Source organism: Mesocricetus auratus, unplaced genomic scaffold (genome assembly GCF_017639785.1).
Source record: "Mesocricetus auratus isolate SY011 unplaced genomic scaffold, BCM_Maur_2.0 Super-Scaffold_4256, whole genome shotgun sequence".
NCBI lineage: Eukaryota > Metazoa > Chordata > Mammalia > Rodentia > Cricetidae > Mesocricetus > Mesocricetus auratus.
Window position 1 is genome coordinate 42,423,762 of NW_024429182.1, and position 15,750 is coordinate 42,439,511.

General features: G+C 39.5%; 1 protein-coding gene across 3 annotated transcripts in view; it reads left to right on the forward strand.

Moving 5' to 3' along the window:
- Pcsk5 (proprotein convertase subtilisin/kexin type 5) overlaps nucleotides 1-15,750 on the forward strand; it is a 411,139-nt gene that overhangs the window by 210,763 nt on the left and 184,626 nt on the right. For all 3 annotated transcript variants that reach the window (XM_040746607.1, XM_040746615.1, XM_040746617.1), the window contains exon 10: nucleotides 14,334-14,437. In XM_040746607.1, coding sequence (XP_040602541.1) covers nucleotides 14,334-14,437 — 104 coding nt within the window. The remainder of the gene's footprint in view (nucleotides 1-14,333; nucleotides 14,438-15,750) is intronic.

The following is a 15,750-nucleotide window of genomic DNA, read 5'->3' on the forward strand; positions in this document are numbered from 1 at the left end:
AGAGAATTTCTGGTCTGTTGGGAAGCATTTCACCGAGAGTGCGCCAGGAGAGCAGTAATGGAATGGAGGCTATTTAAGAACAAAGTTGTATTTGGAAAAAATATTTTTAAAGCAAGTTGTTCTTTGTGCTTATAAAATTGTGTTGACAAACGTGGAAATGCTTGCCCTTCTACCTTTGATAGGCAAAATTGGAAGCTACCAAAAGTGACAGTGGTTCTCACATTGAAAAATAGTGCATAAGTCTTTGAAATTCAGATTTGTTGTATATGAGTTGTGTGTGTGCATGTATGTATGTGTGTGTGAATGGGTATTTTAATTAAAATGTTTAATTAGAACCAGCAGAATTAGGTTTCATTTTGGCATTTTCAAATGCTTGTTTTTGTTAATTTGCCTCCCTGCTTCTTCCCCTACATCCACGTGAGCATCCCCCATGTGTCTTTCCAAACCTCCCCCACCCTGGCCTCCTTTCTTGTGTCATGTGTCTTCTTGCCACCAGCCCCTTCCCCAATACCTCTTTTTCCTCACTTGTGGTCTTCTTTCTAATTTCATGGCATATTCCTCCCCTCTCCTCCACTCACATATACTTATACAAACATGCTAAGCTAGGATTGTGTATGATAGAGAATATAGGATTTTTGTCTTTCCGAATAGCCTCACATAATAGACCATTTTCCAGAATCATTGATTTTCCTGCAAATTTCATGTCACTTTTCTTCACAGCTGAACAAAATTCCATTGTGTATATGTGCCAAGTTTTTACCAACATTCACATGCTGATAAGCAGTGAGGCTGGTTCCATTGTTTCTCTGTTGTGATAATGGAGCAGTGAGCATTAGTGTGCACCTGTCTCTGGCAGGATAGTGTCCTTTTGGTATATGCCCCTGAAAAGTTGTGTAGAGTGTTCTATTTTTAATTACCCAAGAAGTGTCCTTAGAGATTTCATGTAGGCTTAACTAGTTTGTAATCCCACTAGCAGTGAATAAAGATTCTGCCTTCCCACATCCTTCCCCACTATAGTTGCTGAATTTCTTTTTTTTTCATTTTTTTATTTTTTATTTAAATTAGAAAGAAGCCTGCTTCATATGTCAATCCCAGCTCCCTTCCCTCCCCACCTCCCCCTCCTCCTCACCAGCTCCCCAGGGAGGGTGAGACACTCCATGGGGGATCCCCAAAGGCTGTCATATCATCCAGGGTAGGGCCCAGGCCCTCCCCCATGTGTCCAGGCTGAGAGCACATCTCTCCACAGGGAATGGGCTCCCAAAGTCCATTCATCCACCAGGGATAAATACTGATCCACTACCAGAGGCCCCATAGATTGCCAAGGCCTCCTCACTGACATCCACATTCCAGGGGTCTAGATCAGTCCCATGCTGGCCACTCAGCCATCAGTCTGGGGTCCATGAGCTCCCCCTTATTCAGGTCAGCTGTCTCTGTGGGTTTCACCAGCCTGGTCTTGACCCCTTGCCTATCACTCCTCCCTCCCTGCAACTGGGTTCCAGGAGTTCAGTTCAGTGTTTAGCTGTGGGTGTCTGCCTCTGCTTCTGTCAGTCACTGGATGAAGGCTCATGTTTGTTTTTTGTGACGGGGTCACGTCACTCAGGAAGGTCCTTCTAGTGCCATCCATTTGCCTGCGAATTTCAAGATTCCATTGTTTTTTTTCTGATGAGTAATACTCCATTGTGTAAATGTACCACATTTTCTCTATCCACTCTTCAGTTGAGGGGCATCTCGGTTGCTTCTGGCTATTACAAATAATGCTGTTATGAACATAGTTGCACAGATGTCCTTGTTGTATAAATGTGCGTCTTCTGGGTATATGCCTAAGAGTTGAATTGCTGGATCTTGTGGTAGACTGATTCCCATTTTCCTGAGGAATCTTCAGACATTCTGACTAAGAGGAGATTAAATCTCAAAGTAGCTGTAATTTACATTCCTCTGATGGCTAAGGATTTTGAATACTTTTCAAGGTGTTTTTTTTTTTGAGAGCCATTTGTTTCATTAATTCATACTTTGGTTGGCAGAGTATTTGGTCTTTAAGTTCTGTGGTTCTTTATGTATTCTAGATGGTAACCCTCAGTTTGCTATATAGCTGGCAATGATGTCCTCCCATTATGCACACTCACTGTTGGCTCTGCTGAGAGTTTTTCTGTGTTGTGCAGAAGCTTTGTAACTTCACATAGTCCCATTTGTTAGCTCTTAGTGCTGTTCCCTGTGCTATTAGAGACCCATTTACAAAGTTCTTACCTTAACCTATGTCTTGTAGTGTACCCTTGTGTTTCCCTCTAGCTGTTTCAGTATTTCGGGATTTAAATTAAAGTCTTCAATCTACTTTTAATTTACTTATGTACTGAATGGGAGATATGGATCTATTTCATTTTTCTCAGGGATGGATATTGAGTTTTTTTCTCCACCAATAGTTGAATAGGCTGTCTTTTTTCAAATTGTATGCTTTTAACAGCTTTGTCAAAAAGTTAAGTGTCCATAATTGGACAGGTTTATTCATTAGTCTTCTATGTTGCTCCCATAGGTATGCATATCTGTCTTTATACCAGCACTGTGTGGTGTGAGTGTCTTTTTTCATCATAGTAGAGCTTGTAAACATCCTCCTGATCCTTCCAGTGTGCCACTGGAGCAAATTAACATTCCTTTAACACTGATAGATGCCTAGGGGAACACTGCCTTGGCTGCCAGTGTTATCATCAATAAACGATTTAAAAAACCAAGATGATGATCACCAGAGTGCTGACATAGCCTTTAAAATAGGTCATATTAACATGTATGTAGGGATATATTCATATATTTATATTTATGCAGGTGTTTACATATATACATATATGTGCATCTTCCCTATGCAATCGATTTTATGCAGCTGTTTTTAGATTTGAATCGTAGTGTAACTGTAAATACTGCATATAAATACTGGATTCAAATATTTTTAATATCCTTAACATTTATTTTATCATGAAATTATCCCATACTTTCTTATCTTTGCCTTGCTTGCATGTTGCTTTCCCTTCAGATATTAGCCACTTCTTACCTTCCTTCTTTTCCTGATAATTATATTTTCAATCAAGCTTCTTAGCAAAAATAATGCTTTATCAATTAAATGCATCATGCATCTTATTGTATCACTTTCCACCTTCGTTTTTGAGACAGCCTATTGCTGATCCTGAAGCTCACCCATTGACTCATCAGTCAGTCCCCAGGATCCTCCTGTCTCCACTTCCCAATACTAGGACTATAGGTTCTTCCTGCCATGCACAGCTTTGTGCAGGGGCCAGGATCTGAAGTCAGATCCTTATGATTATGCACTAAGCCATCTACAAGGCCCTAAATCTTGGTCTCATTCCAACTGGTTTTCCCATTCAAGAAAATTTCCATGAATTGATTACATCTTTTAATATTGGCATAATAAAGTTCTGGAATTATCTTTAGTTCTGTTTGAACTAGCAAATGTTTGCTTACTTGCTGCTATAATTTATGCCTTTATGTTTATCTCTAACAGAGATACCCTTTGCTCTTTTAAGTCATATGTTATATCTGAATATTTTCTTTTGGTCTTATATGACAGTAGTATTACTCATCTGTATTCATTTGTGATGAATTTTTCCTGTTCATTCTTGTTGGAAAGTGTTAAACACAGGTCATTGCTGGTTCAGGTTTGGAGCCAGGTTGATTCTAGTTCCAGTTTGCCTGGACAGTCTTGAATAAATGGAACATACTCCTTTTTTATGTTCTAGTTTCTTCACATGAAATTTGTGACATTTGTTACTAGTATTAAGTAAATTTACATTCAAAGTTCAAAAGATATGGAAGCTGATATAATCATAATATTCTCCATCATGCCAGCCAATCATGCAGTGTTAAATGTCAGGGCAACTGTAGTCATTTCTGTGGATGTTGTTTTGTCTCTGGGTTATTTTTAACCCTTTTCACTTTCAGTTGACATTTTGCTTTCCTAGTGTGTTCCTCATTGTGCCTATGAGCCATTTTATACTTCAAGGTTTCACTATGAAGGAAATGTGTTCCTCTCAGTATTGTTCAGTTTTAGATATAGTTTCTCATGTACACTAGATATGTTAGTGTTGCTTCTTAGAATAATGGATTTCTTCATCTCTGCTTACAGCGATGCAATGCTTATTTCTTTAGTTTGCTGTCCATTTCCTTTTAGCATCTTTTACTTATGTCTTTTCCCTAAGTGGAATTTGTAGTATTTAGTTTATTTTACTGGCATTGTCTCCTCTCCACCTCTCTCTACCTGTGGGGTATGTGCATGCACGACTGTGTGTGTGTGTGTGTAAGTGCTCTCTAACACTGAGCCATTCCCTTAATAATTTTTATATAAGCTAACTGTCTTCTTTCTGTAATACAATAAATAAATGACCCAGAGACTGATATTGGGGTTCAAACTGAAGAACAGAACAGCAAAGTAGCCGGCCACTAGCTCTTACCACCACCTAGGGATGAATGGGCTGATCCTGCTGCCTCTCCTCAGGATGGCTGGAGAATGAATGCCTCCAATATTCAATGTAGCAGGAGAATGAATGCCTCCTACTGACACCCTTCTTTTGTTGTATAAACCTCTCTAGTGCTGGGATTAAAGGTGTATGAGCTCTGCTACCTTTTTAGACTGATTCAATCTCATGTATCCCTGGGTGGCCTTGAACTCAGAGAGATCCATCTACCTTTTAATCCTGAGTCCTAGGATTAAAGTTGTGTACCACCATCTCCTAGCTTCTGGCTGCTGGGAGTAAAGGTGTGTGCTTGGCTTCTACTGCCTGTGGCTGATATGCGTTCTGAATCCTCAGGCAAGCTTTAATAAATGATAAATAATATATCATTACATCTTTCTTCTTAGATAAATGGATTAAATTCTCCATATTACTGTGCTTTCCTCAGCCAATTCATTTTCTCAACATCTTATTCAACCATATTGATTCACAAAAGCTTATAATAGCTAATAGCAAGCTTTTAGATAGCACCGGTCTTACTGGTAAATTTGACCTGTGCATCTTTTCAGTGGTGAGATTTTATTCCTAAATTGTAATGTTACTGTAGATAATGTTATCTGTCATTCGTTTGTAGATAAATTATGCTAGGTGCTTTCATATTTTTAGGTAGTTTATAAAATTGATATTTTAAAGCCAATGTATTTTACAACAGGAAAAGTATTTCCTTTGATTTATATAAAGTTTACTGCCCTTATCTACTTACTCCCCTATCTTTAATACCATAATCTTCATTTCTTTAACAGGCCATTTTAGTTCATTTATTGCCTACTGTGACTTTTCGTTTCTTCTCAAGAAAGCTGCTGAAGCAATTGTTGAGTCTCATGCCTCCTCACCAGTTTGCTTTCAGAGTTATCCAGTGATAAGTACACACTCACAAGTTAGGAGTTTGGACACATTTCTTCATGGGTTAAATACACTTTGAGGCATTAGTGTATTTTGTTTAAGTTTTCAGAGTATTTGTGTGTAGACAGCTTCGTGCAAGTCCTTATGGTACATGTGTAAAGACAGGTTAATGCAAGTGCTTGTGGTATATGTGTGTAGACAGGTTAATACAGGTCCTCGGGGTACATGTGTGTAAACAGGTTAGTGCAAGTCCTCAGGGTACATGAGGGCAGCCAGGTTAATGCAGGTCCTCAGAATTGCAAATAGGTGTCATCTGCTTTCACTAGTGGGGAACAGGCCTAGTATAAAACTATTGACTTCCCTTACTTTCAGTACAACAAATTATTCTTCATTCCCTCCTAAAACTAATTTTTCAGATCTTAAGCAAGATCTTGCTTTGTTTAGGCTTATTTTTTTTAATTTCTTAGTTAAAGAATTCAGAATTTTGTCTTTATATTTATCATGAAGTATACACATTTTAGGACTAATGGTGATGACTGAGCCTTTCCCCTCCAGTCCTCCTTCCCTTTTCTCAGTCACCTTTGACTTTGGTAACCTACAAAGCCCACTTGGAGCATGGAAGCCTGGGCTGTAAGGAAGATACCTGGCTTCAAATCCCTGCTGGGTGTCCGTATCTGTAAAATGGACTCGAGGGTGCTTCCTGTCCCACATTGAGTGAATAAAGCCCCCAGCACAACACCTGCAGGAGACAGTCCATCATCAGAGGAAAGCTAAGATGCTTTCTGAAGTTGGCTTTCTGTCTTCTCTCCTCCAAATCTACCTTCCCATTTTCCTGTTCACCTCTTTCCTAGGAAAGAAAGCAGTTAGGAAGTTCTCAGGTTTGAATTCCACTCAGTTTCCCACAGGTTCCTTCTGTCATCTCCCATCAGTGTAGATTAACCCCTATCTAAACTCTGATCTTCCAGAGGCCACCTGACACCTTCTACTGTAATACTGTCTCTCAGCTCACCTTGGTTTTCAATGGATCCTTTTTAATCTGTACGATATGAGGGAGGAGGATTGCAGTGAGCATGAGACTAGGCTGAACTACATTGCAAAACTTCTTAGAAAGAAAACAATGTGGGATGTTCAAACAGAAAGTCTCCATCTCAGGTGTCAGTTTAGAAACTCAGAGCCACCAAGCCCAACAAGAATGGTGTCTTCTTTGTCTTCCTTAATGGTGCCCCAGCACTGGCTTTAGTTTCAACATCTCTGGGCATATAATACAGGAAGACAACGGGAGAATCAATCAAAAGGCATTGTCTCTCCCATCTCTTCGGCATAAGCATCCTTATAATACCGCCAGACATTTTGTGTTAGGTTTCCTTATTAATTTGTTCCTGTGGATGTATGTAATATGCAAATTTTTTAAATTCTATGTTTGTTTCCATTGATTTACAATAATTAAAAAGACTGTCAGAGATTGATGTAAGTCAGGAGTTTCTGAAATGTATAATAACATTTCCTTCAAATTCTATAATATAGAACACTTAGTGATTTTTTCAATCAAGTTTAAAGTTAAAACTGAATATTGAGAAATCTTGTCTATAATGTGCTTCTAGAATGAGCTTATAGAAAAGAATTTTCACATTTGTTTACTTAGGGGGCTTGGAAGTACTTCACTGTGTGTGTATGAGAGAGACAGAGAGAGAGAGAGAGAGAGAGAGAGAGAGAGAGAGAGAGAGAGAGAGAGAGAGAGAGAGAGTGTGTGTGTGTGTGTGTGGTGTGTTTCTGTGTTTGTGTATGTGGCAGGTCAGAGAACAGCCTACCTTCAGGACCTAGTTCTCTCCTTCCCCCACTCAGAGATCAAACTTAAGTTGTTATTCTTGGTGGCAAGCACCTTTATCCACTGAGCCGTCCCACCAGCTGAAAAGATTATTATTTTAATCATTTACATGTAACAGGAAGAAGGGGGAGGAAATAATTGTAACATAACTGAGAGTAACAGCAGTAACAATGCAGACTGGGGTGTAAGTGTGAGGCAGAGCCCTGACCCTGCACGTACAGGGGCCTGGGTTCCATCCTGGTACTACCAGTAATTATTAAGATGCACATAGCTAAGCTACAAGTGCTGCAAAGCTCTGCACTCTATAGAAAATATGAAAAGCCTTTCAACCTGACAGTTTAGTTAATGAGTAAGTGCATTTGTAATGTAATCCTAATATTCAATGTTGTAAAGCACCCTGAGAGCAAACAAAAGAGCATCCCTCCCATCTTCCACCACAGCCTTGTCAGTGGCCAGTCAGAAAGCATTGAAGACCTCCCACAAACAACGGCGATGTACAGATTAGGCACATGGTCTGTTTGCTCCCCAGCGTAGGAAACAGCTAACTGCTCCATGGTTAAAGAGATGGTTAAAAAGAGACCTCTGAGACAGATCTTAGTAGGATTACAATTCCACTAAACAGAGATATACCAACTGTCAAATTGTTTTACTATGTGTTAGAGAACTTAACATTAAAAAACCTGTGATGAGAGTATAGGATCCATTATAGAATGTGATAAAAATACATAGTTTGATTGCATGAGCTTTGTCCTGTGCTCATGTGACTCCATCCTTTTGAGTTTGCCTGATATACTAGTTTGCTAATCTCGAAAAGTCACAGCTGACTGTTGCTTTGGGGAACTTGTTTCCCTGGGCATTTTATTATGTTCATTACCTCCAAATTTTGCAGCTGCATTGCTGAATAAATGGTTCTGTCTCCACATTAAAGCCAAGGAAATAATTTCTGCCATTCTCATTTATTCGAAGACTGTGATTATTTTTTAGAACAAATTTTGACTGAGAGATTAAAAGGATAGAGGTGTGGTTGTCTTCCACAGACCTGAGTCAATTGACGAGTGTATGTTTATTCATTCCATGCCTGAAGACAGAAGGTGACCAAGAGCACTGCATAGGCACACAAGTATCAGTGTATCAAGGATGTGGTTATAGTGCCACATACATCCTACCTCCATGGCTTTTAAAACTTGATGACAAAGATGAGAAGCAGATCCGGATTCAGGGTTGTAGGCTGAACATGCCTTTGGGGTACTCTGATAAGGACTTAAAGGCATCAGTAGAAAACTCACCATCATGACTTCTCCTCTGTGAATACTGTTTGCAGTATTCACCATCTCCAGGTCTAATTCTGCAGTGCTTTATTCAGCAAAGTATGTCAAGGTAGAAGTGACCATTGAGCATACAAAATATAACAACTGTTTGTGTGTAGGGGTTTTAGGAAACATACTTGGTCTTTTGGAACAATAACAGATACACTCAGTGATGAAGTAGGATCTGTAAGGGCAAAGGCAGTCTCAGGGTGCATGGAAAAAGTTTCCACTGTGTCAGAGGCTGTCTTCCTGCATGTTTTTGAGACCAGGTTTCTTTACCTTTGGTTAGACTGAATTTATAGAGCCTGGGAATTGTTTCACTGCAGAGAGAAACAAAAACTTGACTTGGTGATTGTGCCTTTGGTCTTTTCTAGTTTTGTTCAGGTGTAAATGGATCATACATCGTTCAACAAGGGATTTCAATACAAATCATGACTCTAAATGTTGACATATTAGAAATCATGCTTTTCTACACTACAACTTGATTTTAGAGTTAGAACTTTTTAAATGTGTGTCAATGTGTGTGCATGTGAGTGTGTGTGTGTGTGTGTGTGTGTGTGTGTGTGTGTGTGCATGCTCGAGTGAGCCCATTTGTGTATGTGAAAAACAGAGGTCAGCCTAAGGAGGTTTCACTCCTTAGGTACTCAACCACCCTTTTTTGTGAGACAGGGCCCCTAACTAGCCTTGAACTTCTCAAGTAGGCTATGCTTGCTCATTGAAGAGCCCCAGTAATCTTCCTGTCTCTGTCTCACCAGTCCCGTAATTACAAGTGCACACCACTTTGCTCTGCTTGTAGGCCTAGGACTTCTGAATTAGAGTTGAATGCAAAACAAATACACCCCACTAGGAGGTGGAGGGCCTGGCACCCTTTCTGGGTCATGACAGGTTGCCTTTACTGTATCTTCTGTCATTGTTTGTACACAGTGACTGTGGTCGAAGTAATGCTATTACCCTTCTCAGCAGGCTTTAAACACATACTTCCTCATCTTTCATAATCTGGCTCAAATAAACCCATTCTCACAGTTACTAATATCTTAAGTATAGGTACAATGACATTAATTTCCTGGCTGCTTGTTCCCATTTCTGCTTCATGCACACTAATGTAAGGAACCTGAGTGTGCTTTCGTTGGTTTTATTACTGAGACAGTTGGATGATTGGTGATTAGCCCTGCAGTTGTCCATTGAGCCAGGTGGTACCTTTTCATTTCATTAGAGAGAATCACTTTGACTCGAGAAAGATGATCCTTTCAGAAGCTACTCTCATTCTCTGACTTTGTTTTTTCTTGTTGATAAGTTTCTTCTGTGGAGAAGTGTCTTGTCCCTTTTGCCACTTACCTAGGAACTAAGGATGAAGACTATGAATATGATTGTGATGGATGGATGGTGGTGGTGGTGGTGGTGGTAGATCTTTTGTGGTGAATAAGAGGCTCTTTTTCTCTTGAAAAAAGTGCAGGTGAGCCGGTGGCTCAGGATTCATTTTGGACCCTGTTTGAAGAATCACTAAATGCAAGTTTGTTTCCAACACTCACACATCTGAGAATTATTTTCAAGAATTCTTGGCAAGTGACTTTTTCCCCTAATGTAAGTGCTAGCAATTATACTTAAAAGCTTAATAAGAAGCACTACACAAAAATAACTCACTTGGGACATGTTCTGCTTATTCTTAATCTCATAGTGAGCTCATTAAAAACTTTGAACTGCCGGTAAAAGGAACATTGCATGAGCCTTCAGTAGCCATAGAGTCATTGTCCTGCATTAATGGCTGGAAACTAGTGATGCTTGGGGGCAGATTGAGCTGGTCCACTGAGGAGATTAACAAACCAGGCTATGAGGCACATCAAAGTGAGATCTTGCAAGGGAGGTGACCAATTCACAGCAATAATGTTATAAGATTATATAATAATGTTATATCATGTAAATGTGAAGTATATTTAAAAGACTTGAATTATCTGGTATGGAATTTTTCTCTTGGTATTTGAAAGATGTCTAAAAGATCTTTATGAATTTGCAAATAAGATTAAGACTCAAGAATTTACTTAATATGATAGTGAACAAAAGCCAATTGAGTTGAGACAGCATGTACACAAAGGTCACATGACTATAAGACCATGACCTGAGAGGTTTGGTTTCTTAATTCAGAACATGTAAGAACAACCTCAGAATTCAGAATATATCCATCCTTCCAGCAGCCTACGGATCTGTTCTGGAAGCCACTTTATCTACTGAATGATGAGATGAGTGTTACAGACAAAACCTAGAGCTTTGGTTTCTGGCTCTGCCTTTGTCACCTCTGTGTCTTTGCATGACTATGCAACTTAGATTCTTAGTTTTATATTTGGGGAAAAATGCTAAAGTGAATCTCCCCATGTGAATCTTAATATAACACAACAATATCATGTACATAGCACACAGTGCCTGGTCTTAGCCAGTACTCTGTCAATGCTGTTTGTTATTACAAGGTCAAGCAAAGATGAAAAACTTCTCAAGTGAGAAACATGACTTTTGCAGAACTGCTCAGGAAGTTAGATACATTTCAGCACTTTGAAAGATCACAGGGAACTACTTTTTCTGTATATTATTTAAATGTAACTAGTTGTGATCACAGGAAGTAGCCACTGTAGCTGTTAGAGGGGGTGACTAGCAAGCTAACATGAGCCATCTCCTCTCTTTCGGTCAGCTAGACACCTGCCCTCCCTCTTCCAGTTACGCTCAATCTGTCTGCTTTTGAGAATGAGATATTTTGGGTTTTGAGGCCAAAGGAATCTAGACCGATCACATTTAGGGAAGGATGTGATTTCTAAGAGATCCTGTGTTGCTATTGTGCCTGAGGCTTTCCCTGGGAAGCATACTCAGATTTCGCTGTTTGTGGGCATCAGAATGTTCTCTTACCAAGTCTTTGATAGTCTGACATGGTTTTCACCTGTACATCAGCCCTGTGACCATAAGTGAGAATATGAAAATACAGATCAGGTATCTGTATAGTCAAGAATCCTTCAAGTACTTTCAGTTACTGGAGTCTACTTTCTGTACTTCCAATGACAACAGTCTACCATCTATACTTCCAGTGACTACAGTCTACCGTCTACCTCGGTTAAGCTGCCATTGTTTCCTGAGCTCATTAGTTAGTTGTCTTGACACAGGCAGAATGCCGCTTATTCCAAATCCATTGATGACTCTTATTTTCTTATTTGTATATTTTGATACATGAATCACCAGGTGTCAAAGTAAAATTGTCCAGCTACCTCATTCTTTCCAATTTTCTGATGCTGGGTTTTCTAATTACAAATGTTCCAGAAACTAGTTTTTGTAACTCAACATGAGAGCAAGTAACTCAAGCAATTTCTTCGGGTTGAGTTGAATGCAGGAGACTTCCTCCATCTGCCAGAGCACAGCTGCTTCAGGTACAAGATAAGTGTTCCACATTGGATGACTTTTATATCTTAGCACTTAGTGAACTAAACATAAATGTGTGTTTCCCAGTGTTCAGAATCCTATGCTGAGTTTTTCTGAGTCTTGCTGGGAACATAGAAAACTCACTTCTATCCTGTTTTCCTAATGATTAATATTTAAAATACAGAAGTTCTAACTGTGTGGTAAAGACAACTTAGAATTATCGTTAAATTGCTAGGTTGGTTTAGGTAGATACCATCATCAAACCCATGTATACTTTTCGTTGTTACGCTGTTTATACAAGAAAAAAAATAAAAATGTCTCTGTTCATTTTGGGAACACTATGGAAAACCATAAGTGAGTAGCTGGAATGTCTGTCCAAATTGGGCCTTTTGTTGAAGCTTTTGCCCTGGTCCTAAGCAGGCACACCAAGAAGGAAGTGCACTGTGAGCATTGTATCTCAGGCAAAGCAGAGCATCTATGTTGAGAACGGCGTTCAGAGTGGGTTTCCACACATCCCTGACAGCTCTGCACCAAGTCTTCTGAAATATGTGAATTCAGTGGAAGGCAGTAAAGGACCAAATCAAACCATTTGCTGTAGAAGCAGAGTTTCCCTTCCTCAGGGTGGGGGGGCCACAGCACACCTCGCTCCCTTTTTTTTTTTTTTTTTTTTTGGTTTTTCGAGACAGGGTTTCTCTGTATTGTTTTGGAGCCTGTCCTGGAACTTGCTCGGTAGACCAGGCTTGGTCTCGAACTCACAGAGATCCACCTGCCTCTGCCTCCCGAGTGCTGGGATTAAAAGCGTGCTCCACTAATGCCCAGTTTCATGCCTCACAACTTTCTAAAATAATTCCTAAAGAGTGTCATATTCAAACAGAATGAAGAATCTGTCTCCATCATCCCCACAGTTTTAAAGCCCACCTAGCAAGGTTCTACTTTTCTAAACATAAGCCCTTTCATTAACGTAACCTTTAAAAAGGTCGTTCTGGTCTTAGCCTCTGAAAACGTGACAGTGACAGTGCTAGCTCTCAGGTCATTTTCAGGCAGAGAGGATGAGGAAAAGGTACCAAGACTCAATAGTCCTTGTCTTTCCCTGCTCTCTTGATATTCAGACTACCAAATAAGAGCAACAGGTTACCTGAATAAAATGACAAGCTGTCTCCTCCTCCCAAGAGCTTGCTGTACATGAGGCTTCACATGGAGTAGTTAGCATTACTTTAACTGATTAGTGGCATCTACAGTCTAACTGAGGAAATTAATTCTTTGTAGAGATTAATTTCACATAGAAAAGGAAAGAGCTGTAGTCTGATTACTATGTGACTTATTTCTTGGGCGGCAGGGATCTGATCAAATTGCATATATAGTAGCTGTGACTGGAACAAAAAGTAGCTAGAAGCAAAACAATGGTGTCACCATTAACTATTAGACACAGTTGGTAAGTTCTCCCTCCCTCAGCACTGGGATGTGAGTGTGTGAGGTGGGAACCAAGTAACTTCCACAGAGTTCTTAAGTGAACACTCTCCAGTTTGTTGAATCCTACAAATTCTTCTAAAATGAAGGTGGAAGGTGAAAAATGATCTGAGTTTGATCCCAGAACCCATAGTATAGAAAGAGAACCAATTCCTGAAAGTCGTCCTACATACACACACCCTGTAGCACTTGAGATCACAGAGAAAGGTAGATAAATTAGGAAATAATGAATTTTCTTTTTAAGATCAACACATCTCAGACTTCAAGACTGAAGAATGTACGCGTGTTCCCACTGTGTCCAGTGTCTGTTTGTGTACTTGTGTTCTTTGAAAGGGACCCAGTCTGTGTTATACTGTTCTTGGGTTTGTTTTCATTGCATTTTCAGTTCTCAAACAAGTGTGGCCTATTCAGTCATTGCCTTGTGCTCTTCCGTGTGATCAGCCTTGAGAAGTCGTGAGCTGGTTGCTTCATGTAACAAAGCAAGAACTTTCTCCTGTCCTCCGCACCGTAGAGCCAGATCTTACACGTATATTGATATAGAAGATGAAATGTTTATATCTTAAGTAACCTGCAAATTAACTGCCTAATAGTACGATTAAAGGAGGGGTGGTCCAGGGCCTTCTCTTTTGACTTCGCTGTGTCTGGAGATGCACTCTAACTCAGAAGACAGTAGCTCTGTAGCGAGCAGCCATTTTGTTGAGGAAATGGGAGACCCTCACCATCTGGCCGCTGAGCTGTCCTGACATACTGACTTGGAGCATAGCATTTCTTCTTACAGTTACATTTTCTGACGCCCACAGACTGACATCATGTCTCTGCACTGAGAGCAGGAGTGGCAGTTGCCATTGGATTATCCCAAACACACATCTCTGTCCCCTGTTTTTAGTACTTTGCCATTTTGATTTTGCTTTTTGAATTTGCTTGTGACTCTCTGCTTCCCCCATCTTTTTTTTTTGGTACAATGATTCTTACCTTGTCTTTCCCCAGTCCGTTTCTGACCTGGAGAGACGTACAGCATGTTATTGTCAGGACTTCCCGTGCGGGACATTTGAACGCTAATGACTGGAAAACCAATGCTGCTGGTTTTAAGGGTGAGAACTTCTTTCATATTCTGTCACAGGCAAAATATTTTTATTTTTCCCCAATTTTAAATGGAGAGCAGGAAATTTAGCCCTTCAAACAAATCTTTAAATTTTGTACTCACACATGAAGAGCTCTTTGGTCTTTTAGTACTTAAAAGGCAGATTGAGTTTTTTTTTTAATTAGAAGAATACACACATGGCAGATTTCCCACACTTCCCACATCATAGATCAAGGTTTTAAAGAGTCAACCAACTCCCAAGTATAACTGGCCTATGGGACTCCTGACTGCCTTAGTATTTGCTGTCGTTGATTCTCTGAGTGGTATTTTTATAGCTATGTGTTTTTAAGGTCTTCATCTTTACATCTTCATATGTAATAACTGACATATGTTTCTCACTGTAGTCTAGTAATTAAGCTATGCATTCTGTAACATAGTATTTTCACTAGCTTTAAGACTGCCACAAACAAAAAAGCAGACATGTTTTTGTGAATAAACTCAAAGTTATTCATGAGCTTCCTACTGTGCAGTCCTGAGCAGCTCCACAGGACATAGAACAAACACGGAATGTTTATTCCCAGAGCTGAAGCAAGTTATATGTCCTGCAAGTGCTCTTCCTAACAGTAGCCATCATCTTTATTGTCACGGATAATATGTACCATAATAAATAGAAAGTAATTACATAAATGATTTCTAAAGATAAGTGTGTTTACTCAAGTTGCAAATGGCCTAAATTCTAATCTATGGAGTTATAACTATAATTACTTTATATCCAACTACAGTCTCAAATTTTTTCCCAAATAGTTTTATATCATAATGTATCCCTCTATGGAGAAAACAACATTCTACAGATAGGGAATATGTTACCAGTGGCAGTTCTGGTACTCAGACCACAGAAAAACGATGAGTAATCCTGAGTAAACCATTCATTGAGAGATCTACATTTAAACATTATGGAATATGAATGATACATACATGATATAATACATAAAAGTTTAATATTCTCTTAGGATACTATGTCCGGTAACTCAGATACTTATGCCAAATTGTATATTCTTTAAAAATTCTTTGCAGATAGCTCGTGGTAAGCTCATCCTCAACCCGGACTCATGAATCCATCATGTATTCAGCACATATGAGCAGTTAGTTAATGTTTTTGCATAATTCACTCTATACTTAGAAAAAGAGTATCCCTCTGCTCTGCAAGTGTGGTCATTCCCTTGGCTGTGCGCTACACAGAACAGCATGTCAATGTGCTCCTTATACTAAAATCTGTAAACACCTGTTTCCATCCCTCTCTGGGAAGCCAATGTGAATATGTCC